Source organism: Chiloscyllium punctatum, chromosome 23 (genome assembly GCF_047496795.1).
Source record: "Chiloscyllium punctatum isolate Juve2018m chromosome 23, sChiPun1.3, whole genome shotgun sequence".
Lineage (NCBI taxonomy): Eukaryota > Metazoa > Chordata > Chondrichthyes > Orectolobiformes > Hemiscylliidae > Chiloscyllium > Chiloscyllium punctatum.
The window spans coordinates 70,413,251-70,437,583 of record NC_092761.1 but is presented as its reverse complement, the minus strand read 5'-3'; the positions used below and the strand labels follow the sequence as shown (position 1 = coordinate 70,437,583).

Here is a 24,333-nt window from a genome sequence, read left to right as displayed (position 1 = left end):
GTTTTGGGGTCAGGAGGTGAGTTACTTGCTGAAGATTCTGAGCCTCTGACCTGTAGTTGTATCAACAGTATTTATATGACTGGTTCAGTTCAGCTTCTGATCAGTAGAAACTCCAGCATGATGATCGTGGGGGATTCAGTGATGGTGATGCTATTTAATGTCAAGTCGTGATGGTTACATTCTGTCTTGGAAATAGTCATTGCCTGGCATTTGTGCCATTTATTAGGCCAATTTAGGGTAAATGATAGAATAGAAATTTATTGTCACATGTACTTTTACACAAAAATACATGAAAAGTTTCATAAGTTGCCACTCCCCCATCCACATCCCCCACCCCCACCATGGCACCTATATTAATAATAGAGGTCATACATCATAATAAAAAAAGTAAAGACTGACTTCATCACAGTTTGGTTCATGGCTCCTAGGCTCGAGGAAAGCTGATTCAGGAACAATGGAATACTCAGAAAACACAGTCAGGAGGACACCGCCATTCTGGGATGAGGCCGTTATGCTAGGCTGCTGGAATACTGGGCCAAATGCTTCTGCTGAAGAAGACCGCCACTCTTAGATGAGACTGCCTGCTGTGCTACTGGTATATATGGAAGCTGGCACTGAAGAAGAACTCCACATAGGGATGAGACCTTTACATTGGGATAAGACCACTGCACCAGGAGACTATCAGGACAGGCCACTGGAAGATGACTCATTGCTGGGCTAGGAGATGTCTTCCACCGGAGTCATTGGAAGGGATTTAAACTAATTGGGTATTGGGAGGTTGGGTGGGAGAGGATAGTGTAAGCTTACAAAGCAAGATGATACAGCAGCATAAAAGGGCATTAATGTTGATAATTCCTAGAGTGGGCCAAGGAGGGACAAAGTACACAAAAGTAGAAAACAGCAGTAAATAGGATCAAAGGGGGAAAAAAGTTGCCAAAGGGTAAAATTAATAGCTCTTTACTTGAATGTACATTGTACTTGAAGTAAAATAAACAAATTAATAGCACAAATACAAGCCAGAACCAGAAACATTGTTGTAAGGAAATTAAAGTTGGAAACTAAATATTATGGGGCATTTGATTTTTAAGCAGGTCAGGCAGGGAGGAAAGGATGGTGGGGTAATATTGTTAGTGTGAGATGAAATAAGTACTCCTGAAAGAAATGATCTTGGATCAAAAGATGTAATATCTATATGGATGGATGTCAGAAGTAAGAAGGGGAAGAATCACTGGGTGGACTAGTTTATAATAGAACCGCTCTCCCCCACCCCCCCCCCCCCCCCCCCCTCCCCCTCCCCCAACCACCCCACAACAGCAGCTATTCAGTGAGCCATAACATAAATTAGGAGATAATGAGTGCATGTAAGGAAGACAGTACATTAATCATGGTTGACTTTAATTTTCACTCTGATTGGAATAGTCAGATGTGCAGGGGTGGCCTGCAGCTTCAGACAAAGTCTACTTTTTGTTGAAACAATGAGGATTTTGTAAATAATGCAAGTTTTATTGGACTAATTTTCATAATCTGAGACAGTAATTTTCTCTCTGACCTCAAAGTTCATAAAATTTCATAAAGCTCATTCCTGGTTAAGGGTTTATGCTACTCAGATGCTGCCTGACCTGCTGTGCTTTTCCAGCACCATGCTCTTGACTCTAAAGCACCACAGGGCCAAGCTGTTCTTAACTTGCCATTATTATTGATGTGTTGCTTCCATGAGCTGAATGTTTAGTAGACCAAGCAACTAATGCAGGAACATCGTGTTAAAAAAAAATTGTTCATCTCTTCACAGCCCATTACAATTTAATGTGGTAGAAAATCTACTAATTCAGAAGTGCAGATACTCTCTCACAGTTGGCCATGAAGTTAGAACTGTCTTGGAATTGAGATTTCCTTGTGCATTGGCAAATCTGGAGTGCTGTATTCAACACGTTTATATATTGTCCTCTGCAAGTAGCAGTTTTGCAAAGGGTGGCTTTTTCCATCTGTCATTGTCAACGTAAGTTGAGTGATTCAATAAATAGTTTCATGGTAGTTTTCATGGCTTTGGAATGTTTGAAAGCACTACACTGCCGATGAATTAGTCTGCAATGTTGTCATTGTTGTCAAGTAGATGAATAGGACAGTGTGTTTTGTATAGCAAGGTTCACTCACAGCAATGGTGATAGCCTATTAATCAGTTCATAAATGCTGGCCAAAAGACCAGAAAGGTATTTTGCTCCTCTTCAGTTAGTGTCATACGATCTTTCTTTTGTTGCAAAAATGTATTTTATTAAAAAGTATCTTTATGTACATACAAGAAGTTCTGTACTAAAATAGTTCCATACAGTCTTTGTAAAGGAGAAAAAGCAAAAGCATTAGAATTTGACATTCCTCCTGACTTCTAGCAGTTGCAAACAAAAGTCATTTCCCTAGTATGGGACACAATTCATATACATTTTGAGGCAATGAGTGGTCTTATAACTGAATGGACCCTCGTTGTACTTTGGTAGAAAGACCTAGACAGTAGTCTTTCTCCACTGCGCCTTGGTGGCAGCTGCCCCAAGCTTTAATGCATCCCTCAGCACGTGGTCTTCAACCTTGGAATGTGCCAGTCTGCAACTCTGGTCAAGATCAACTCTGTGCACTGGAAGACTGACAAGTTTTGGGCAGACCGAAGTGCGTCTTTTAGAGAGTTAATGGCCCTCCCAAATGGAGTTGTTGATTGTCTTGGTGTGCATCCTGAATAATAATCCATAGACCACAGGGACCTGCATCACAGAGCTGCTCCGGATGAACCATGACAAAAACTACAGCATGTCTCTCCAGACCTTCTTGGCAAAGGCAGATTTGAAAAGGAGATATGTGACAGTCTCATCCCTCTCCTGCAGCCACTTCAAGGGCAGCGTGCGGTGGCATAGAGATTCCAGGCATAATGAAGGATCTTACAGGTCAAGCTTCTATCTTGGTGCTTGTTGGAAAGGGCTGGTGATGAGGCTTTCTGCTAAATGACTTTGACATTCTGCTCAGGGAGCCACATGACAGGACCAATCTTCTACTTTTCCTGCAGGTGCTCAAAGACACTATGTGCTGACCGGTTGAACTCATGGTCAAAAGTGTTTTCTTTTGCAATTTTTTTCATTAAGGATAGGTGATATAGAATGATCCAACTACTTGTAGCATTTTGTGGCAACAAGGCCCCAGGGCCATCCTTTATAACACGGATAGGTTGAATCTAGTATGTATTGACACTTGGTGTTTACGTACCAAGGGTCTACACACAGTTTGATGCAGCCATATACAAGGGTGGCCATCAGGATGAGTGCAGCATTTGGTATGACACCCCATTCACCCACCTATCTAGAGCTTTATATGTTGTGTCCCAGCTGACATGGTCATCTTTGATCTCCAGATGAAATAGAAGATGGCTCAACTGACTGCAGTGGCCTAGGTTCGGGAGAAGGCCAGATCTGTGCCACATACAAAAACACTGACCTCACAGATCTTTACCTTTCAAAGAGTCATAGAGGTGTGCAGCATGGAAACAGATCCTTCGGTACAACTCGCCCATGCCGACCAGATATCCTAACCTAATCTAGCCCCATCTGCCCTCACTTGGCTCATATCCCTCTAAACCCTTCCTATTCATAGTCCCATCCAGATGCTTTACAAATTAGAGAGGAACCTCAATTATCCAAATACCAATTATCAGGATATCGGATTATCCGAAGAAGATTTCGAGGTCCCGATAGAAACATTACATCAAAGACCTGTTTCAGTCCTGATCGCATCTTTTGTTTACAATGATTAAAAACATTCTCGGCTTACTGAAATGCTGCCGAGAACAGTCCTGGACATCGATGGGAGCGCAGGCATAGTCTCCAAATGACTGACCTCCCGGCCTCCTCGCTCCCTGTCCCCACACTTACTCTGGAGTTCTATATTGGGTGAACCCTAAACCCGCCTTCCCCAGATAATCTCTCTAACATTGTCCTGTACAGGGCAGAGGTAGAACTTGTCAAAAAGTTGTATCTGTCTGTGTGTGCGTGCTATTTGGAGACTTACTCCACAAAGGCAGCAGCAGTCTTACAGTTGGTGTCCACTCTGGCTGTGCCGGAGGGGGAGGGGTGCTGTCAGGGGCAGAGGAGTGAGGGGGGACACGGGGCGGTGGCGGGGAGGCTGGATTTGGGGGCGGGTGGGGGGTTGTTGGACGGGTTGGGGATGGGCAGGGGGGTGTTGGGCAGGCAAAGGGGCAGTGGGGTTGGGCGGGCAGTGTTAGACGGGGGCATGCAGCGGTATTGGATGAGGGCGGGGTGGCGGTGTGAATGGGGAGCAGACTTAACATAAAACTCTGAGCCCCAGAGGAGAAGCATTGAATTGATTAACCGAATAATCAATTATCCGAACAAAATAGTGCCCGCCCATCTCGTTCGGATAATCGAGGTTCGTCTGTATGTGGTTGTACCTCCACCGCTTCCTCTGGCAGCTCATTACATATATGGGCCACCCTCTGTGTGAAAAAGTTGCCCCTTAGGTCCCTTTTAAATTTTTCCCCTTTCACCCTAAACCTGTGTCCTGTACTTCTGGAGAGGGATCGGTGTTGCCATCTATTCAGCTTCTGCCTCACCTTGATGCACTGCTTTCAAGTTTTGTGCATGTCCAGCCTCTGTGAACCTCATACCCAGCCATTTCAGATAGTCTGTCCTGATGGTGAAGGGATAAAGGATCGGTCATCCCAGTCTCCAATGAACATTATCTCATTGTTGCCTCAATTTACCTTGGCTCCTGAGGCCAGTTCAAAGTTGTTGCAGATGCTTGTGCATTTGTGCACTGACAGAGGATCCAAGTCAGAAATGGCAACGTCATCCACATACACAGAGGCTTTGACCTGCAGGCCTCCACTGCCTGGAATAGTCTCCCATTTCAGGCTTGCATCCTTCCTGATGGACTGGATAAAAGGAGTACAACACACAAAACAGGCAGGAGAGAATGGGCAGCCTTGCCTGACTTCAGATATCTCAAGTTTTCTGAATAGATAAATTTGGCATCGGTTTAAAATCTCATCTGAAAGATGGCACCTCAGCCAATGCAAGGATGTTCACAGCAGTGTTCGGTGACTATAAGACAATCATGGATATCCCTGTATGCATCAGGAGTGCCATCACATTCTGTCTGACCCTTGTTCACAGCACTGCTCATGTCTAGTCTTCTGATTCATGTGTAACATAAAATGATGGAAAGTCTTTAATCAGTATTATACAAAGACAAACAGTGTGCAGATGGAGCCTATCATTGTTCTGTGCCTTCCTAATCTAATTTTTTTCCAAATTAGAAAATAGTCTGTCTAAAGTACTTGATGTGACATTTTTTGGTTAGATTATTGTGAATTCACATGAGAAGATTCATGATCGTTTTTGATATGTCTTTAGAAGCAGAAGAATGTTGGATAATTTGAGATTTAAATATAACCTTCAATTGTCAAAAATGGAAATACAGCACTTTAAGAATGCATGTTTGAATATTTCTACCTTAAAACAAAGCCCATTCATCACCAAGAAAACAATTCCTGGGGCAAACGCATTGAATGGTGTCATTGATCATAAAGCCCAGTCTTGCAGCTTAATTATTCAATTAATAAAAAATATTGACATGAATTTTATTGTTGAAAAATGTGTTGCTGGAAAAGCGCAGCAGGTCAGGCAGCATCCAAGGAGCAGGAGAATCGACGTATTGGGCACAAGCCTTCCTGAAGAAGGGCTTATGCCCAAAACGTCGATTCTCCTGCTCCTTTGATGCTGCCTGACCTGCTGCACTTTTCCAGCAACACATTCTTCAGCTCTGATCTCCAGCATCTGCAGTCCTCACTTTCTCCTATGAATTTTATTGTGCAAAGGAAAAAAGTTGCCTTTGAGAGAGAAAAGCTGAAAGAAACAGGAGAATGCAGTGGTCGGAAGAGTAAAAGAGAAGGCTGTTAATTTTTTGAGAAAAGTCCGACATAAATATTAGTGCAAAAAAATGTATTTAAATTTCAAGTCTTGCTTTAACTCTGTGGCCAGCTGCGAAAGCACTTCTCCATGTCAGAATTTCCATGTTAATTTTCTTCCCTTTTGAGATCGAAGGTTTTGCAGTTACGAAGTGCCTCTGATGATTCAATTTATAATTGAGGGGAATTCAGGATATTTTAAAGAAATTATCACCTGTTTTTGGCAGTGATCTCTCACCAGGCTGGTGACTGAAATTTGAATCCCGCTTCTCGAATGGGACTTCCAAAAAGTCATATATATCATGGCACGGTTTTCAGGTCTGTCGGAGGAAGATGGCAAACCAAGATTAATGACATTTCTCCACAAGCACTATGGAAAACCAGATCAAGGATGTGTAACCTGGATTGCTGTTATGTACCTCCTTAGCTGATTTAATAATGGATGAAAAATGGTTTGTGGTTCTTGAATTAAGTAAGTAAAGGAGTGATAGAGAAAATAAAATTGAAAATTGTACCCAATTGGTAATTACTCAGAGCAAAATGAAATTAACAGACATCGTTAAGATGGTTGCTCATAACTTGAGATAATGTTTAAGTACAGTACTGAAGATGTGCTACATTATCGATACTCTTGTCTTCATGGCAATATTTCAAACATGAGCTGGAGAATGATCTCTGTCATATGTGCTGCAGAAACAGCCACTACCAGCTAATGGTTGGAGAAGAATGCTGCCACCAACCCTACTTTTGAGATATTTTTAATTAAGACATGTTTTGGTATACCTCTGGAGAAGTTGAGTCTTGAAGCCAAGCCTTCTGGCCCTGCACTATCACTGCACCACAAAAGCCTCATCTCTATTCTGGGCATAATGGCCTCTTTGGTATACGAATGTAAACAGAAAATGAACCATTAGTGAGTCTTAAGAAGAAGACACTTGTCTTCACAATAAGGTGTAGTTTATTGCATGATAGTAGGTACAAATTTTATTGGTGTGTTATCATAATTACTGAGACTCACACTTCTCACTATGACTCCATTTCAAAGCAGGAAAGTTGCCCTGACCTCTCAGGTGGTGCGTGGGTGGGGGAAAACAAATACAGGCCCGTGAGAGCTTGGTGGAGCTGCTTGACTTGTGACACTGGGAGCATGTTGTAAAGGGAAAACAACTGACGTAACTTGGTCAGAACACTACAGCAGCCATTCCTGCTTCAGAGCTCATAACATAAAAATTTCAACAGGTGAACTCACTTGCCCTGACCCCCATTTTGAGAAGCCATGATTAAGAGTACCAAAAAACAGGGATGACACATTTGACCCCTTCAGGATCTCAAGCTTGGCTCTTCATTCTCCACCCTGAAGAATATGTCATCAGATTAGGTGAAATGTAATATAGTCTCCATTATTAACCCTTTTGGAGACATTACCTCATGCAGCACACCCAAGACCTTTGTCCCATAGTTAGCATTTATACATTCACTTTATAGCTACTTGTACAGTATACTATCACCTCTCAAGTCTCTGACTTGAAACATTCAGATCATTGGTTTCTTTCCACATGTCGAAATTCTTTCGGCCCGCCAAAGAGCATCCCACCCAAACCCAGCCCCCTTTATCTCCGCTCTCTGCCGTCTGCCAGTCAGCCATTATCTGTGCCATTATCTTTCCCCAAACACCACAGACTTTTACCTTGTTGAACAGCCTCCTTTGTGGCAACTTATCAAAGACCTTCTAGAAATCCAAATAGATCACATCCAATGATGCTCCTTAGTCTAACTTGCTCGTTAATTCCTCAAAGGATTCTAATAGATATGTCAGATATGACCTCCCCTTAAGAAAGCCATTGCTGACTCAGCCCAATTTTACCATGCACTTCCAAGTACTCCACAATCTCATCCTTAATAATGAAATCCAAAATCTTACCAATAATTAAGAACAGGATAACCAGCCTATAATTTTCTATTTTCTGCCTCTCCCCTTCTAAAACAAGAGTGTTTTATTAGCTATTTTCCAGCCTTCCTGACTTCAGTGCCTCTGCAATCTCCTCACCTTCCTCTTTCAGAACTCTGGGGTGTAGTCTGTCTGCTCCAGGTGAATTATCCACCTTCAAACCTTTCAGCTTCCCCAGCACTTTCTTCTTAGCGATGGCTATTATACTTAACTCTGCCCTGATTCTCTTGAAGTACTGATATGTGACTTTGTTATCCGCTATGAAAACTGATGCAAAAGTACTTATTCAATTCCTCTACCATTTCTTTGTTCCCCATTACTGGTTTTCCAGAAACAAAAACAGAAGTTGCTGGAAAAGCTCAGCAGGTCTAACAACATCTGTGAAGAGGAATCAAAGTTAACATTTCAATTACAGTGATTCTTCCTCAGAACTAGCCTCATTTTCCAGCAGTCCAACATTCACTCTTAATCTTATAGACATTCCATAAATTACTTTTCTTGCAATCTGCTACCAACCTGATTTTCCTTGTCTACCTGCATATTGATATCTCCCATGATTATTGTAATAGTGTCTTTCTTACATGTCTTTTCCATCTCCTGATTTATTTTCTGCCCCATATCCTGACGACTGCAAGGTGGGATTGTACATAACTTCTATCAGTCCACAAAGATGCTCTGCTTCCTTATATCAGTTCTTGCTACTGATTTAATTTTTCATCATACCCCTCTGCCCATCTGCCTGTTCTTTTGATAGGATATTTAGTTCTCAGGTCTGATCTCGAGCAGTCTCTGATGCCGACATAACTATGCCTGCTAATTTCAACCTCTGCTATAAGCTCATTTACTTTATTTTGTATACACTGCGCATTTAGGTATAACATCCTCAGTTCTGTGTTGACTGTGCCCTTTTCATAGCCTGAAGTTAGATTCTTGACTGTTTCCACACTCTCTTGTCCTATAATTTGTTCTATAAAGTTTAATAATCTCTCCTGGGCCCTCCCTCGTCCCCTTAACTAGTTTAAAGTCTTTGTAATCACCTCCTTGGCCTTTTTGTTAGGATCATGGTCCCAGATCAGTTCAGCTGGAGCCCTTCCCAAAAGTACAGTTACTTCCTGTCACAGTACTGATGCCCGTGCCACATAAAATGGGATCTCTCTTTCCCACACCACTACTTTATCTATGTGCTTACTTCCTTAATCCTCTGGTCTCTCAGCTCATATGCAGGTGGCTCGGGCAATAATGCAGAAATAATAACCTTGAGATTCCTTTTTTTAAACATTTTTCTTAATTTTTAATATTCCCCAAACTCTACTCTTAACTATGTTGTTGGTGTCAACATGGTCCACAACAACTGGATCCTTACCAGTATCCTTTAAATTCAGGGATTCTCAATAGGCCAGAATTAGTGGATAGTAGATATCTCCATGTCCACAGGAGATTACCAGATATTTGATTGCATAATAAGCTATCAACCACATGTATGTTCCATCAATAACATGGCCTATTTCTCTTTCCGTAACTACTTGTTTCCAACCCTCCATCAGTGTTTTTGCTGATGAAACCTTCTTTCATACCTTTGTCACCTCTAGACTTGATAAATCTAATGGACTCTGAGCCAATCTCCTACATTCCATCCTCCATAAATTTGGGGTCATTCAATACTCTTGTGCATTTCTAACTAGCACCCATCATTTCATCCATCACTCTGCTGCTGCTTCAATTGAAGCAGGTGCAGTGTAATGATGGGTGAAATGCATTTGCTTTTTCAATTTTAAAATTTTCATTTTTGTTTCAGATCATTCAGTGACCTTACCCATGGCATGCTCTGTAAATTCTGACAACCCTACAACACTCTGGTTATCTGTGCTCTTCCGACTGTGTCCTCTTGCACACCTGCAATTTTAATTTCTCCACCACTGAAGGCCATGCTTTCAGCTGCCGAGGCCCTAAGCTCTGAAGTTCCTTCGATAAACTTCTCCACCCCAACCTTGCTTGGCATCCTTGAAGATACACCTTAAAATCTGCTTGTTTGGTCAAGGCTCTGGTCATTTTCCCTACTTTGGCTCACTGTCATACTTTGTTTTATAATACATATGTGAAGTTCCTTCAAAGATTTGTTATGTTAAAGCTGCAAGTTTTTGTAAATCCATGTCGATTGGTTCTGTTTGAAAGAAACACCAGTATGTACATATATGGTATCTCAATTACATTTCCAATAGCATTACTAAATGTCAGTGGAGTTTAAAAGAATTTTTGACCATTTATTAATTAATTTAAAGGTCACATGTTTGATTCATGAATCACATCCCCAATGCAATACAATTATTGTCCAACAGCACAAACTCTGAAATGTTGGGATCTTCAGGATTTCATAACTTATTTTCCCAGCATTGTTGCACAATTACTTTCCTAATAGTCTTGAGTAAGGTTCAAAAATTGATAATGTGTTCTGAAACTGAATCTAATATGAATATATTTCAAACAGAGGAATTTAACAAATACAATCATATAAACCTATTAACTTCACATGCCTGTCCAGAGAGACCTAATTTGATAAGGGCAGATTTGATTTATTATGCAGCAAGGATCCTTTTTGCCTAGGATGACACAACACTGCTGTCACAACATTGTTTATTTTATAGAATCAATTCTTGCTGTGTGCTGAGTTAACTGAACTCAGTTGGTGCCCCAGATTAAGAAAGAGGTTAAAAAGCATAATTGCTACTCTTAACCGGAAGTGACATTAGACAAGGCCAAAACTGCACTTAACTGTGCAGTGTCAGATTGCCAGCTGGCACTCAATGTCATATCACACAGTTGTCAGAAAGCTAATTGCTGAATAAGGCTATTCTACACCAGTAGTTACAACATGACATCCACATTTAGCTATAACCCTGAATACATGTGCATACATGCTGAAAATGTGTTGCTGGAAAAGCGCAGCAGGTCAGGCAGCATCCAAGGAGCAGGAGAATCGACGTTTCGGGCATAAGCCCTTCTTCAGGAATCACTTTCTCCTCGTCTCCAGCATCTGCAGTCCTCACTTTCTCCTCGTCTCCTGCTCCTTGGATGCTGCCTGCCTGACCTGCGCTTTTCCAGCAACACATTTTCAGCTCTGATCTCCAGCATCTGCAGTCCTGACTTTCTCCTCCTACATGTGCATACATGTATACATGCCAGTTTGCAGCACAGTAATACCTTTATGGATAAACCCAAATAATTTTTATTTTAAAGTTATACATTTTGTGAGATTCTTAAATGTCTGGCACAAAAGACTGAGAAAGCTGAAGCCTTTTTCTCCAGAAAAAGGAACCACTAACAGATGACCTGAAAGAGGGCTAAAATTGATGTAGAATATATGTGTCTATTTGTGTCCATGCACACGAAATGGTTGCCAATAAATCCAACAAGGAATTTAGGAAAAACACCTTGACTCCACGGTGAGAATGTGCAACTCACCGTCGCTTGAGTGGTTGAGGTGAACAACATGGATACAATTTAGGGGAAGCTAGGTATGTGTGGAAGATAAACAACAAACCTTGGATTTATATGTCATTCTAAATGTAATGTATCTTAAGGTACTTCAGACTTTATTCAACAAAATTTGAATTACCTAAAAAAAAATGCATTATATTTGGATTTTCAAAAAAAATCGAAACGGTAAGCACAAGAGCTTATTGTGCTGAGTTATGGATTGAAGAATTGCTACCTAACAGAAAGGAGTCATGATAAATGGGTCATTATCAGGTTGGCAAACTGTAACTAGTAAAATGCCACAGGGATCCGTGCTGGAACCTGAACTATTTACAAATTATATTAATAGACTTGGATTAAAGAACTGAGTATATTGTAGCTAGATTTGCTAATTTAAAGATGGGCAAGAGATTACAAAGGGATATACAGGTAGTTCTAGGATAATGCGTTTCGGCAACACGATTTGGCTATTACATCCCTGAAGAATTAGGGAACAATATTTTCAAGAACGCTTACCCTTATTGACAATGTGCAATGCCAGAGGGGATCGGTTCACGTGCTTCGTTCTGCGAATGTGCCAAAATCTCCACGCTGTTTTGTGCATTCACTGATGCCCAAGCCATTCTGTGCATGCGCTGGTGTCTGCGCTGTTCCGCACATGTGTGACATCAGTGCCAGTCTTCATGCCATTCCATGTTTGCGCCGATATTTATCTGTGCCCTTCTGTGCATGCACAGTGTCAGTGCCGGTCTTTGTATTGTTATGCGTATGCATGATGTCAGCTGCCGACAGAGCAGCTTTCTGTGAGAAGCACTGTACAGAGAGCGGCTTGCTTACATTTTTTAAATGTACTGTGTTAAATTTACTTCTGTTTCATTAATAAATATGATTTCAACCTTTATCCAAGCTGTGCTTTACTTTCCGTTAGATTTTTGGGTGACTTCTTAGCCATCATGAGTGTTAATTTTTGCTGGTCGGCCCCAACACCACTTTTCCCATTGGCCCCATTATTTCCAAGAAGCAATTTTGTATTAAGGGAGGTTTATCTGGAATGCAATGGCGACAATAGAGGGAGAACTACTTGTAGATAGCTTAAGTGAGTGGACAAAAATTTCGAAGCTAAATTTTAAATGTGATAAATCTGGGTCTGTCCTCAAAGGAGTTTGAAAGGATGAGCAGGGAATCTCATAGGAACATATGTGGAATTCTCTTTGCCTAACAGCAGTGAACTGGATCATTGAATCTAGTCAAGGCCAAGGTATCGAGTTCTAGAGACGTACAGCATGGAAACAGACCCTTTGGTCCAATTCGTCTATGTCAACCAGATATCCTAACCTAATCTAGTCCTATTTGCCAGCATTTGGCCCATATCCCTCCAAACTCTTCCTATTCATAGACCCATCCAGATGCCTTTTAAATGCTGTAATTGTACCAGCCTCCTCCACTTTACCTGGCAGCTCATTCCATGTACCCACCACCTTCTACGTGAAAAGGTTGCCCCTTAGGTCCGTTTTATACCTTTCCCCTCTCACCCTAACAGAATTAGAAGTTAAAGTCACAATCAGAGTGTCGTGATTTGAAGAATACTGACTTTCCAGAATCTGCAGTCCTCATCTTCTCCTAGAATGCTGGAGCAGTTTTCAAGGAGTATATAGTATTCCTCTACTCTTTTCTTTACATGTTCTTATATAACTGATAACAAGACCAGAACAAACACAAAAAGTAGGAGCAAGAGTAGTCTGCTCCACCATTCAGTATGATCATGACTAATCTTAAGCATGAACTCCACTTTCTTGCCCACTCCACATTTTGTTTGATTCTCTGGAAAAAAACAAAAATCTGTCAGATGTAGTCTCACCAAAGCTCTGCACAATTGTAGCAAGTCATTATTTTTTTCTACATAGGTAGATGAAAAGCGGTTGGTTTTAAGAAGCATTTGAAGAAAGAGGGAAAGAAAGACATCGAGAGATTCAGGGTGGTGATTCCAGAATCTAGTGTCTAAGTTGCCGAAGACATGGCTGCCAATGGTTGAGCAATGAGAATTAAGAAATCACAAGAGGACAGAATCGGAGGTGCGCAGAGATCTTTGGGACGTGAACAACCAAAGGCGGTTACAAAGTGAGGGAGGGGTGAGGCAGTGGACGAATTAGTAAACAGAGGTGTGAATTGTACAATTAAGAAGATGTCGGATGGGGAATAGAATAGAAGAATTTAGTAGAAGCAAATTATTGCAGATGCTAGAGATCCCAGCAGGTCAGACAACATCCATGGAGAGAGCAAGTAAGAGTCATCTAGACTCAAAATGTCAGCTTGCTGTCTGTCATTCGTTTGGCCGAACTGGTCCTCACCCTTAACAATTTCTCCTTTGAATCCTCCCACTTCCTCCAGACCAAAGGGGTAGCCATGGGCACACGTATGGGCCCCAGCTATGCCTGTCTCTTTGTTGGCTACATAGAGCAGTTGATCTTCCGTAATTACACCGGCACCACTCCCCACCTATTCCTCCGCTACATTGATGACTGCATTGGCGCCACCTTGTGCTCCCGCGAGGAGGTTGAGCAATTCATCAACTTCACCAACACATTCCACCCTGACCTTAAATTTACCTGGACCATCTCTGACACCTCCCTCCCCTTCCTGGACCTCTCCATCTCCATTAATGACGACCGACTTGACACTGACATTTTTTACAAACCCACCGACTCCCACAGCTACCTGGATTACACCTCTTCCCACCCTACCTCTTGCAAAAATGCCATCCCGTATTCCCAATTCCTCCGCCTCCGCCGGATCTGCTCCCAGGAGGAGCAGTTCCACCACAGAACACACCAGGTGGCCTCCTTCTTTAGAGACCGCAATTTCCCTTCCCAAGTGGTTAAAGATGCCCTGCAACGTATCTCGTCTACATCCCGCACCTCCGCCCTCAGACCCCACCCCTCCAACCGTAACAAGGACAGAACGCCCCTTGTGTTCACCTTCCACCCTATCAACCTTCGCATAAACCAAATCATCCGCCGACATTTCTGCCACCTCCAAACAGACCCCACTACCAGGGATATATTTCCCTCCCCACCCCTTTCCGCCTTCCGCAAAGACCGTTCCCTCCGCGACTACCTGGTCATGTCAACGCCCCCAAACAACCCACCCTCCAATCCTGGCACTTTCCCCTGCCACCGCGGGAACTGTAAAATCTGCGCCCACACCTCCTCCCTCACCTCAATCCAAGGCCCTAAAAGAGCCTTCCACATCCATCAAAGTTTTACTTGCACATCCACTAATATCATTTATTGTATCCATTGCTCCCAATGCGGTCTCCTCTACATTGGGGAGACTGAGCGCCTCCAAATAGAGTGCTTTAGGGCACATCTCCGGGACACCCGCACCAATCAACCACACCGCCCCGTGGCCCAACATTTCAACTCCCCCTCCCACTCTGCCGAGGACATGGAGGTCCTGGGCCTCCTTCACCGCCGCTCCCTCACCACCAGACGCCTGGAGGAAGAACACCTCATCTTCCGCCTCGGAACACTTCAACCCCAGGGCATCAATGTGGACTTCAACAGTTTCCTCATTTCCCGTTCCCCCACCTCACTCTAGTTCTAAACTTCCAGCTCAGTAACTGTCCCCATAACTTGTCCGGACTTGTCCTACCTGCCTATCTTCTTTTCCACCTATCCACTCCACCCTCTCCTCCTTGACCTATCACCTTCATCCCCTCCCCCACTCACCTATTGTACTCTGTGTGACTTTCTCCCCACCCCCACCCTCCTCTAGCTTATCTCTCCACGCTTCAGGCTCACTGCCTTTATTCCTGATGAAGGGCTTTTGCCCGAAACATCGATTTCGAAGCTACTTGGATGCTGCCTGAACTGCTGTGCTCTTCCAGCATCACTAATCCAGAGTCTATGAATGCTGTCTGACCCACTGTGATCTCCAGCATCTGCAATAATTTGCTTCTACTAAAACCTGGTTACTCCTAGTGAGTTTTTAAAAAGAGTTGTTAGTCTGTCACTGTTTCAGAATGGTCAATGTACCTACTAGAACATGTTTTTAAAGTTCACATTTATGTTTTTTTAATCAGTTTTGAAAAGACATGGAGAATTCCAGTGCTAAATATATGCTTTTTTTTCATCAATTAATATCAATTACCACATTGTCCATGAGATTTTCAAGATGTTTTGAGTGGATTAATTTGTTAATTGGATATGCTGGGCTGCTATAGATGTTGACCATGATTTGGAGATGCTAGTGTTGGACTGGGGTGTACAAAGTTAAAAATCCCACAACACCAGGTTATAGTCCAACAGGTTTAATTGGAAGCACTAGCTTTCGGAGCGACGCTCCTTCATCAGGTAGTTGTCTACCTGATGAAGGAGCTGCACTCCGAAAGCTAGTGCTTCCAATTAAACCTTTTAGATGTTGACCATTACTTGTCTGGTATTGTGTATTTTCTTAAAAATCTTTTAAGGATTAGTGCCTAATATTGCTCCACACCTTTGTTTCATGTGTTTTCTGTTTAACTTGCATGCTGGCATATTCATTTTCAATGTGCTAAATTAGGAGATTTTAAAATTATGGTTAATAGGACGACTTTCCATTTTGCACAAGTACCACCATGACGACTGTTCTTTCCCTTAAATCCTACCTTACCCCACAACCCCCCTCGGAGCCCCAAACTGCTGAACATTTCCAATATGCAATCGCATGTATACTGTTTTCAATTATCATGATCCCTACTATCAAGAACAAAGAATGAAGAAAATTTACAGCCCAGGAACAGGCCCTTCAACCCTCCAAGCCTGAGCCGATCCAAATCCACTGTCTAAACCTATTGCCCAATTCCTAAGCATCTGCGTCCCTCTGTTCCCCACTTACTCATGCATCTGTGCAGATGCACCTTAAATAAATCAACCATGCCTGCCTCTACCAACTGTGCTGGCAATGCATTCCAGGCTCCTACCAACCTCTGTGTAAAGTACTTTCCACATGTATCCACCTTAAACTTTTGACCGCTCACCTTGAACGCGTGGCCTCTCGTTATCGAATCCCTCAGTCTGGTAAAAAGCTTATCTCTATTCACCCTGTCTATACCCTTCATGACGTTGTAGACCTCAATCAGATCCCCCCTCAAACTCCTTTTTCCTAATGAAAACAATTCTAACCTACTCAACCTCTCTTCATAGCTGCACCTTCCATACCAGGCAACATCCTCGTAAACCTTGTCCACATCCTTTTGGTAATGTGACGACCAGAACTGTACATAGTATTCAAAATGCGGCCGAACCAAAGTCTTGTACCATTTTAACATGACCTGCCAGCTCTTGTACTCAATACCCGTCCAATAAAGGCAAGCATACCATATGCCTTCTTGACCACTCTATCCACCTGTGCAGTCACCTTCAGGGTACAATGGACCTAAACTGCCAGATCTCTCTGCTCATCAATTTCACCCAAGACTCTTCCGTTTACAGTATAGTTGGCTCTAGAATTAGACTTCCAAAAACGCATCTATTTGTCTGGATTGAACTCCATCTGCCACTTCTCCACCCAACTCTCCAGTCTATCCATATTCTCCTGTATTCTTCGACAGTCCCCTCTGCTTTCTGCTACTCCACCAATCTTCGTGTCTCTGCAAACTTACTGATCAGACAAACAATGTCCTCTTAAAGATTATTTATGTATAATATATAACAGTGGCCCCAGCACTGATCCCTGTGGAACACCACTGGCCACCTTTCTCCAACTGGAGGAACTGCGTTCAACTACTATCATCTGTCTCCTGTTGCTCAACCAGTTCTTTATCCACCTAGCTAGAACACCCTGCACACCATGTGACTTCACTTTCTCCATTAGTTTACCATGGGAAATCTTATCAAATGCCTTACTAAAGTCCATGTATTTGATATCTACAGCCCCTCCTTCATCTATCAACTTGGTCACTTCCTCAAAGAACTCTGTTACGTTGGCAAGGCACGATCTCCTCGCACAAAATCATGTTCCCAATCACTGTCAAGCCCATTATTTTCCAAATATAAATAGATTTTATCCCTCAGTACCTTCTCCAGCAACTTTCTTACCACTGACGTCAGACTCACTTCTGTAGTTACCTGGAATATCCCTATTACCCTTCTTGTACAGGGGGACAACATTAGCAACCCTCCAGTCCTGCATAACTTCACCTGTGTTTAAGGATACTACAAAGATATCTGTCAGGGGCCCAGCTATTTCCTCTCTTGCCTTCCTCAGTAACCTGGGATAGATCCCATCTGGTCCTGGGGATTTATCCACCTTAACTTCCTTTAGCCTACCCAACACATCTTTCTTCCTTATGTCAACGTGATCCAGAGTAAACAAATTTATATTTCTAATCTCAACATTCATCATGCCCTACTCCTCAATGAACACCGATGCAAAGTAATCATTGAGAATTTCACCCATTTTCTCAGGTTCGATAACAACCTTCCTTGCTTATCCTTTAGTGGACCAACCTTTTCTCTAGTTACCCTCTTGCTTCTTATATTTGAATAAAACGCTTTGGGATTTTCTTTAATTCTGCTTGTTAGACTTATTTCATGACCCCTTTTAGCGCGTTTGATTCCTCACTTAAGATTGGTCCTACTCCCGATTTTTAGGATGCTACAAAGATATCTGTCAGGGCCCCAGCTATTTCCTCTTACCTCCCTCAGCAACCTAGGATAGATCCCATCCGGTCCTGGGGATTTATCCACCTTAATATCCTTTAGCCTACCCAAAACATCTTCCCTCCTTATGTCAAGAATGTTTTATTCCATTCTTCAGTTAAATTCAAATTCCCCAGCAATCATGTTGGTATTTGAGCACATGTATCGGAATCATGAGTCCAGGTCTCTGGATTACTGGTCCAACAATATTGCCATTGTGTTACCATTCTCTATGTTCACTTTGGTCTGTGTCATCAATAATTTACTGAAATTCTTTCTGGAATGCTTTGCCATGAAGTGTGGTGGAGGCATTCAAGATGGTATTAGTAATTATTTGTCTCTATTCAATGTGTCAGAATACAGGTTAAAGGGCAGTAGAATGGCACAAAGTCACTCAGCTAATTAGGAGAGCTGATGCAGATTTGCACTGTAACAACTTCTTTTGTGATGCTTGTTGCTTTGGATACAGCTGCAGTTGAAGAGATAGATCTAATACCCACAGGATACTTATTTAAGTCATTTGCAAAGAAGAGGGCAGATGAGAATTACTTTATTCAAAAATTGCTAGACACTGCCTGTAAAGGTGGTACAAGCAAATTCAATAGTAACATTTTTAAATGGAAGTAGCTAATATTTGAAAAACAAAAATTTACAGTGTTATGATAAATGAGGAGATGGAGTGAGACAATGCCTTCCTTGATTTTAAATGGTAGACCATTAATTCTACACATAATTTACTTCAAATCCAGAATCCTTACAGCCTGGGGTGGCCAAAAACTGACAATTCTTTTTCAGTGGACCAGCTAGTAAAAGGTTTGCTGGTTTGTTTGTGGAGTTGCCGCAGCAGTGGAATGCCATGTGGAGTACTTATTATTTGTGCATTTTATTTCTTGCATTCCAAGAATAGACCTCCACCCAACCTAGTTCAGAAAAATTAGGGGAGTTTTTGCATTGCATATTTCACATTGCATGTTAGATTCCAATTTTATTTTCAAGAATCATAAATGCTGAACTCTAGTATGGACTTGGTCTCAAGGTTGCTGGATTTGAGATAATCAGGCCTTGATATGTCTCATCAACTCTTAATTTTTTTGCCATTAGAATTCTTTAATTGCAAATTAGCCACAAAAATGTGTCACCCCCTCAACCTTTTGAAAAAAATGAACTTGTCCAACAAATGCAGTGAATTTGTTTAAAGACATCATGTAAGCACTTGGTGATATTTCTCAACCAACAGTTTTCATGTTGTTTGCCCTGTCCTATTTTCTGGTTTTTCTACACTGTGCCAATGACATCAGCAGGAGGCTAAGCTGACTGACATGTCATCTCCAATGCCACTTCATTCTTTTTTGAATCAGTCACAATACTGCACTTAAGACTATATCAATCATGACTCAGACGATTTGGGAAATGCAGAGCTTCCCCACAGCAACACTTATTAAAGTTAGGAATTTGGTTGCATGAAAGATTAAGGTCATGAACTCCCACTTAGTCTCCAGTAACGCTGAATATTTTATTCCAAAATAATTGATTTTTTAAAAACATTGACAATAACACAGGAAGGGCAGAGGCTTAGCAGTTATGTCACTTGACTGGTAATCCAGAATCCCAGACTAATGTTTTAAAGGTATGGATTTAAAACCTACCCTGGCAGATGGTGAAATTTAAAAATAATCAAAAACTAGTCTAACGATGACCTGTAACCATTATCGTGAATACCCATCTGATTTGCCAATGTCCTTTTTGGAAGGGAATCTGTTTTCCTTACCTGGTTTGCCCTCTGAAATGTCAAGGTTTTGCAATTTATTCAGTTATTTGATTTGAATATGTGATATATTTGAAGCGTGTTCTCCCGTTCTCTCCCAGATAGATTGTTTTACAGAAAGTCCAATATCCTATATACGACGTGATGTTTTCCCGTTAGTACGTGTTCTGACTCACAGAAAGAAAATGACTCCTACTCCTTGTCATTGCTTGACGAAATTCACCAAGTTTTTACTTGACCTTTTTTGCCAATCGTAATTAAAGATAATCTGCAGTTCGTATGGAAATTATGTGCATTCCTAATACGTCTTTAGAATGAATTCTTTGTCAGTTTTGTTTGATCTATTCTGTGAGAAGTCAAACTTAAATCAGCCCAGTTATTTTTTTCCCTGGAACATCATTTCCGTGTGTTCTAATTAAAAGAAAGTAGTAATGATATAACACTGAACGTAGATTTCTTTCTCAGACTGCATTAGCTCGTGAGAATTACACACGGGAACTACTGTCTTATCAAGTTCCCATGCAAATTCAGTCGGAGTTAAAATCTATAGTGAGTCAAAGCCTCAAGATGGGGGCTGGGAAACACATCCGATCCATTCTGTGCAGCATTTCTGCGTTGATTAAGAGATTACACTCTCAACTGCCACCACCGATTTCCAGTGACGTGCACTGTGGTTGGCTGCACTCGGTTCATTTAATCCTTTACTCATTTGAGGGCATTGAGCACAGGACGGCGGGAGACGATGATGCTCCGGGTCCATCCTTACTGCGGCGACCAGCTTTGTCAGCGTGTTTGAGTCAGGCATGGAATGCCAGTAGCAGAGTTTGCAGCTGCAGACTGAAAGCGTTTGGTGCGCACAGAACTGTTGCTTACAGTGAAGTGTCAAGTGAAGGTGAAGCACTTGCCTCTCTTTAGAGCAGCCTTGACAGTTGCTTGCTAGTATGTTGTGGCGAGTTCATCCTGGCGATTGGAGAGAAAAGACAATGGATGTCGGCTACCGTGTACTGTACTGATGAAAAGCTTCAAGCTTGCCTGGTAAGTAGAACGCAACATCCGCAGCTAAATCACGCCACACAGAATGCTTTCCAAGAAAATTAAATCAGCCCAGTTATTTTCTTTCCCTGGGACAGCTGCAGAATAAAGTCAGTGGTCACTCCTGGTGATTAACTTCCCATTGTGAGCATCAAAGCTGCAGAATGTTATCAGCTATTGTAAATGCAATTTTTTTTAACCCTAGCAAGCTAAATCGAAAAAAATGTTATGAAGGCCAAAATGTAGTTTTACTCTGCAGATTCTGAATGTTGTCAGCCACGTAATGAATGTGTTTCTTGCATTCCTCTTTACAAATATTAAAACTGGGTACATATCGAGAAGCAAAGCCTGATAAAACTTTACAGTTGTACATACAGTTAAATATGTTCTGTTCCATCTAATCTTGTTTTGAAATGTGATACTCTGTTAAAGTGCTATCCAGTTAGGAACTGTGGCGTACATGACTATACGGAAGTGACTTAAATGAGACCATGAGAGCACTAATAAATGGCAATTATTCAAATCGGTATTAACAGTTGGCTGACTCTCCTCCTCCCCCCACTCTTGGTTTGATAAATGCAGGCCAAAGACCTCCCCACACCCCCAGCCCCACCGCCGAAAGTGGATTGAGACAAGATTTTTTTTCAGTGCCACTGCATTAGTCCTTTGAAGAGGAATGCTTATAATTTATGACTGCTAGTTTCACTTCTGTTGTGAAATTCATAAGATTGGCAAATTTGAACATACTGTGATGCTATTAAATGATGTAATGCTTATTTGCATTTAAAAAATTCATTCATGGGATGTAGATATCACTGTCTCTGCCAGAAATTATTGCCCTTCCTTTGAGAAGGTAATGGTGAGTTGCCTTCTTGCACTGCTCCGGTACTAGGGATGTAGGGACATGCATAGTAATGTTAGGGAGGAAGTTTAAGGATCTTGCCTCTGAAGTAACAGATATAGTTCCAGGTCAGGATGGTGTGGATTGAAGGGGAATGTGGAGGTGGTGATGTTTCCATGCATCTGCTGCCCTCATCCTCCCAGGTGGTTAAGGTGGAGGGTTTGGAAGGTGCTGCTGAAGCAACCTTGATGCACTACTACAGTGGATTTTGTATATGGTATATACAGCTGCCACTGTGCATTGATAGTGAAGGTAATGAATGTGCAAGTTGATGTTTTGTATTATTTAATGCTGGGTTTTTGGAATGTTGTTGAAGTGGCCCCCATCAAGGCAAGTGATGCATATTCCATTCCATTCCATCACACGCCTGTAATGTGCCTTATAGATGGTGGACAGGTACTAGGGAGTCAGGAGGTGAGTTACTGCAAAGTTTGCAGCCTTTGACTTGCTTTTCTAGCCGCGGTGTGTATATGGGTGGTTCAATTCATTTTTGGTCATTGTTAACCTCCAGAATATAGATAGTAAAGAATTCAGTGATGGTAATGCCATTAAATGTCAAAAGATGGGTTAGATTATCTTGTTTGAAATGTTCATTGCCTGGCACTTACTCATGCCTGAATGTTGTCCAGGATGTGTGTTGCATATGCAACATAAACACAAGTTGCTTCAGTGCCTAGGGAGTATTGAATGGTGGTTGAGCATTGTGCAATTATCAGCAAACAGGCCCACTTCTGATCTTATGATGGATGGAGAGTCATGCATGAAGCGGTTGAAGATGATTTAGTCTAAGATACCAACCTGTGGAATTCCGAGCCCTTGTAGTGCAGTGGTAGTGTCCTACCTTGGAAACAGGTGACCCAGGTTCAAGTTTTATCTGAAGAGGTGTGTAACAACATCTCTGAACAGGTTGGTTAGAAAATATCTATCCTATGGTTACGTACTGACCAGAAGCTATTATCTTAGGTTTTCACTTCAGTTCTGGTAACAAGAATCATACTTCAGAATGAAGACTAATGTACTCCAAGCAGTCGAATCAAGTGTGCAGTTCAAGGCAAGCTATCACTGTAGCCAGAGTGTTAGTTTATCCAATTTCCAAGCTCATATAGCTTGTGTAGAATTCTTCAAATGTTTAGATTGTTTGCATGCAGTGCATCTCCATGAGACCTCTTACATCTCAGACCTTGAATCAAATCTCCTCATACTGGTAGCTGGAAGTAGAGGGACATGCTATTGTCTTGTATTGTAGAGTCATAGTCATTCTTAAATTTAGTCATTAATTAGATGGAGCAAATTTGTTTTCTCATCTTGGAATTTGTTCTTAAGGGCCTGTTGTGGCACAGTGGTAGTGTCTCTACCCCAGACTGAGAGACCCGGATTTATGTCCCACGTGCTTCAGAGGCATGTAATAACATCTCTGAACAGTTGATTAGAAAAATAAATGGGATTCTTTCTTCAGGTCTTGTGGCACAGTGGTAGTGACCTTAGTCTGATTTCAAGCCCCAACTGCTTCATGCATGCATTGTAACTTCCCTCAATAGGCTGGTTAGACTGAATAGAATAGAATCCCTACAGTGTGGAAACAGGCCCCTCGGCCCAATAAGTCCACATTGACCCCTCCAAAGAATAACCCACCCAGATCCATTCCCCTTCCCATTATCTACATTTACCCTTGACTAATGCATCTAACCTACACATCCCTGACCTTTAGATTAGATTACCTACAGTATAGAAACAGGCCCTTCGGCCCAACAAGTCATACCAACCCTCCAAAGAGCAACACACCCAGACCCATTCCCCTATCCTATCTTTACCCTTAATTAATGCACCTAACACTATTGACAATTCACCTGATCTGCACATCTTTGGATTGTGGGAGGAAACTGGAGCATCCGGAGGAAACCCACGCAGACACACAGGGAATGTGCAAACTCCACACAGACAGTCACCCGAGGTGGGAATCGAACCTGGGTCCCTAGTGCTGTGAGGCAGTAGTGCTAACCACTGAGCCACCATGCTGCTTTATGAGCAATTTAGCATAGCCAATTCACCTATCCTGCACATCTTGCGTTGTGCGAGGAAACCGGAACACCCAGGCATGGGGGCAAGCTCCACCCAGACAGGCACCCCTGGCTGGATTCAAATGCTGGTCCCTGGCGCTGTGAGACAGCAGTGCTAACCTCTGAGCCAACTTGCTGCCCTCTAAGGGAAAAATTTTAAAAAGCTGGAATTTTTTTTAAGTTTCTTAATTTTTATTTTCACTCATGCTGAGAGAAGGGGGACACAGCTGTTTTTAGTTTATTAATTCTGAATTTCTCTGTTGCAGACAATTATAGATCTGTAACAAATTGCATATGGACCAATCAGGGGGCTGTCATCAAACACATTCTCCCTAACTCAGACTCCTGCTGCCACTCTGTGTCAAAGTGTACACCTCACTGTTTGTTTCAAAAAGTAACATAACCTGGTATAGTTAAAAATGTACCAATTGATATTGATATTTCCAAGTTGCAACTCCTGTGGTGCATTGATTATCAAGCATTATGTGACTTACGTTCTTGTCTAAGTCTGAACCGC

At 42.0% G+C, this 24,333-nt stretch overlaps 1 protein-coding gene across 9 annotated transcripts in view; it reads left to right on the top strand.

Annotated features, from left to right (window-relative positions):
• gramd1ba (GRAM domain containing 1Ba) overlaps positions 1 to 24,333 on the top strand; it is a 607,589-nt gene that overhangs the window by 353,364 nt on the left and 229,892 nt on the right. The window contains exon 1 of one of the 9 annotated variants that reach the window (XM_072593158.1): positions 20,547 to 20,861. The exons of the other annotated variants lie outside the window; for them this stretch is intronic. Within the exon in view, the coding sequence (XP_072449259.1) occupies positions 20,839 to 20,861 (23 nt within the window). The 5' untranslated portion in view covers positions 20,547 to 20,838. Of the gene's footprint in view, positions 1 to 20,546; positions 20,862 to 24,333 lie in introns of those variants that run through there. 9 annotated transcript variants of the gene reach the window in all.